Raw genomic sequence first — 1,766 nt, 5'->3', positions numbered from 1 at the left:
GCCTACCTGCGAGGCGACCAGAGCCCCTGCAGGGCGGCCAGTCCCGGCGCGCTCCGGTGTCGGCCGGCGGCCTACCTGCACGGCGCCATGCTCCCGCAGCCCGGCAGGCTGAGGGGGCGGCTGTGTCGGCCGCTGTGCTTCCTCTCGGCCCACTGCGAGCGCAGCGACCCGCTGTGGGAGGCCTACAACGAGGCCAGGTGCGCGGTCGGGGGAGGTGCGAGCCGGAGGTCGCGGAGCTGAGGGGCGCGGGATGAGTGACCACTAGTGCCCTCGGTGCAGGGCGCCGCTTGTGCGCTGGATGCTGCGCCCGGTGCTGCGGGCCGCGCAGGCCGCTGCCATCCTCCCGCCGCCGCCCGGCAGACTGCGCTCGCTCCAGGTAGGCGTCGTGCACATGGAAAAGGAGGGGGAGGGGTACAAACATTGCCACCCCTCCGAATGTTCTAGACTACCGAGCGGAGCGGGAGCACATGATGTTTTCACTTCTAGGGGTCCATGTAAGTTTCTTGGGTGGTCCTCAACCTTCGGAGGGAGCTATGATATTTGCACCCCCTCTCTCGGGTACGCGGGGTGGTACAGGCTGGAGGGCTCGCAGGCGGTGGCGGCGCTCGCGGTGGCGTGCTGGGCCAATTACATGGCGTGGCGCGTGTACCTGCACCACACCCTGGACGTGCTCGAGAGCGGCTTCCACCTGGCGCTGCACGCCTACCTCGTCGAGAACCTGCTCGAGACCCTGCAGCCGCCCATCATCCTGCTGGCGACCTGGTGCAACCTGCACCGCTTCGCGCCCAGCCTCGGCCGCGTGCTGGCCGGCCCCGTGCGCGCGCCGCGCTCCTTCCTGGCCTTCACCGTCCTGATGTACGCCGCGCACGCGGCCGGCCAGGCGCTCTTCCACGTGACCATCCTGCAGCACCGGGTGGACTACATCTGCTACTCGGTGGCCTCCGCGTGGTCCGCCTGCTCCGCGCTCATCATGGACCGCCTGGTGGCGCTCGTGCTCACGCTGGCCGCCCTCAAGATACAGGCCGTGAACCAGCGCCTCGGCTCCCTCAAGACCGACCCCTCCGCGTCGCCGGGGGCGCCCTCCACGTCGGCGTCCTGGATGCCGCAGCAGGACGCGTCCCTCGACCCGGCGGTGCAGCGCGGGCTGCTGCAGTCACTGGCCAACCGCTGGGAGTCCACTGTGGAGCAGGCAGGTGTCCTCACCAGGCTGACCCCCGCGCCCCCTGAAGCCCCCGGGTTTAAACTCTGCTCTGCACTCTCCCTCCCGCAGGTTGGTGGCCTCCTCGGCCACTGCATGCTCGGGCTGCCCCTGCTCTACAGCCTGCTGCACATCACCATCGGCCTCATCACGGCCTTCTCGCTCATCGTCCGGGACGAGACGCAGCCCATCGTGCGCCACGTCAAGCTCATCCACGTCTCCATCTACCTGGCCCGGGTGGCCTCGCTGGCCCTCACCGCCGGCTGGCTCTACAGGGAGGTGCGTAGGATGGCCATGCATGCATAAGGGACGCTCTTCGGCGCGGTGCAGTGATGCTGTGGTCTCCCCCCCCCCTCCCCCACAGACGAAGATGACCGAGGCGGTGATCGGGTCTCTGGACACGACCGCGTGGCCGATCCGGGAAAGGCAGCGCGTCAGCCACCTCCTCCACTTGAGCCGCGAGACGGAGCCGTTCCGCGTGTGCGGCATCCTCAGCATCGATCACAGCTTCCTCTTCACGGTCAGCAGTGCAGACATTGTTTTGCTCTCTGTACGTTGCCCCCCCCCC

General features: G+C 68.7%; 1 protein-coding gene across 1 annotated transcript; it reads left to right on the top strand.

The window, feature by feature from the left end:
* Nucleotides 1-6: 6 nt before the first annotated feature.
* LOC127752185 (uncharacterized) lies at nt 7-1,748 on the top strand (the record flags this gene model as incomplete). The annotated part of the gene is made up of 2 exons (XM_052276897.1): nt 7-1,477; nt 1,563-1,748. Coding segments are annotated over exons 1-2 (1,365 nt in total), but the record flags the coding sequence as incomplete, so codon positions are not given.
* Between the last annotated feature and the right edge of the window lie 18 nt (nt 1,749-1,766).

Source organism: Frankliniella occidentalis, unplaced genomic scaffold (genome assembly GCF_000697945.3).
Source record: "Frankliniella occidentalis isolate FOCC.00 unplaced genomic scaffold, Focc_3.1 Scaffold4889, whole genome shotgun sequence".
In the NCBI taxonomy this organism is placed as follows: Eukaryota; Metazoa; Arthropoda; class Insecta; order Thysanoptera; family Thripidae; genus Frankliniella; species Frankliniella occidentalis.
This window is presented reverse-complemented; position numbering and strand designations above follow the sequence as displayed.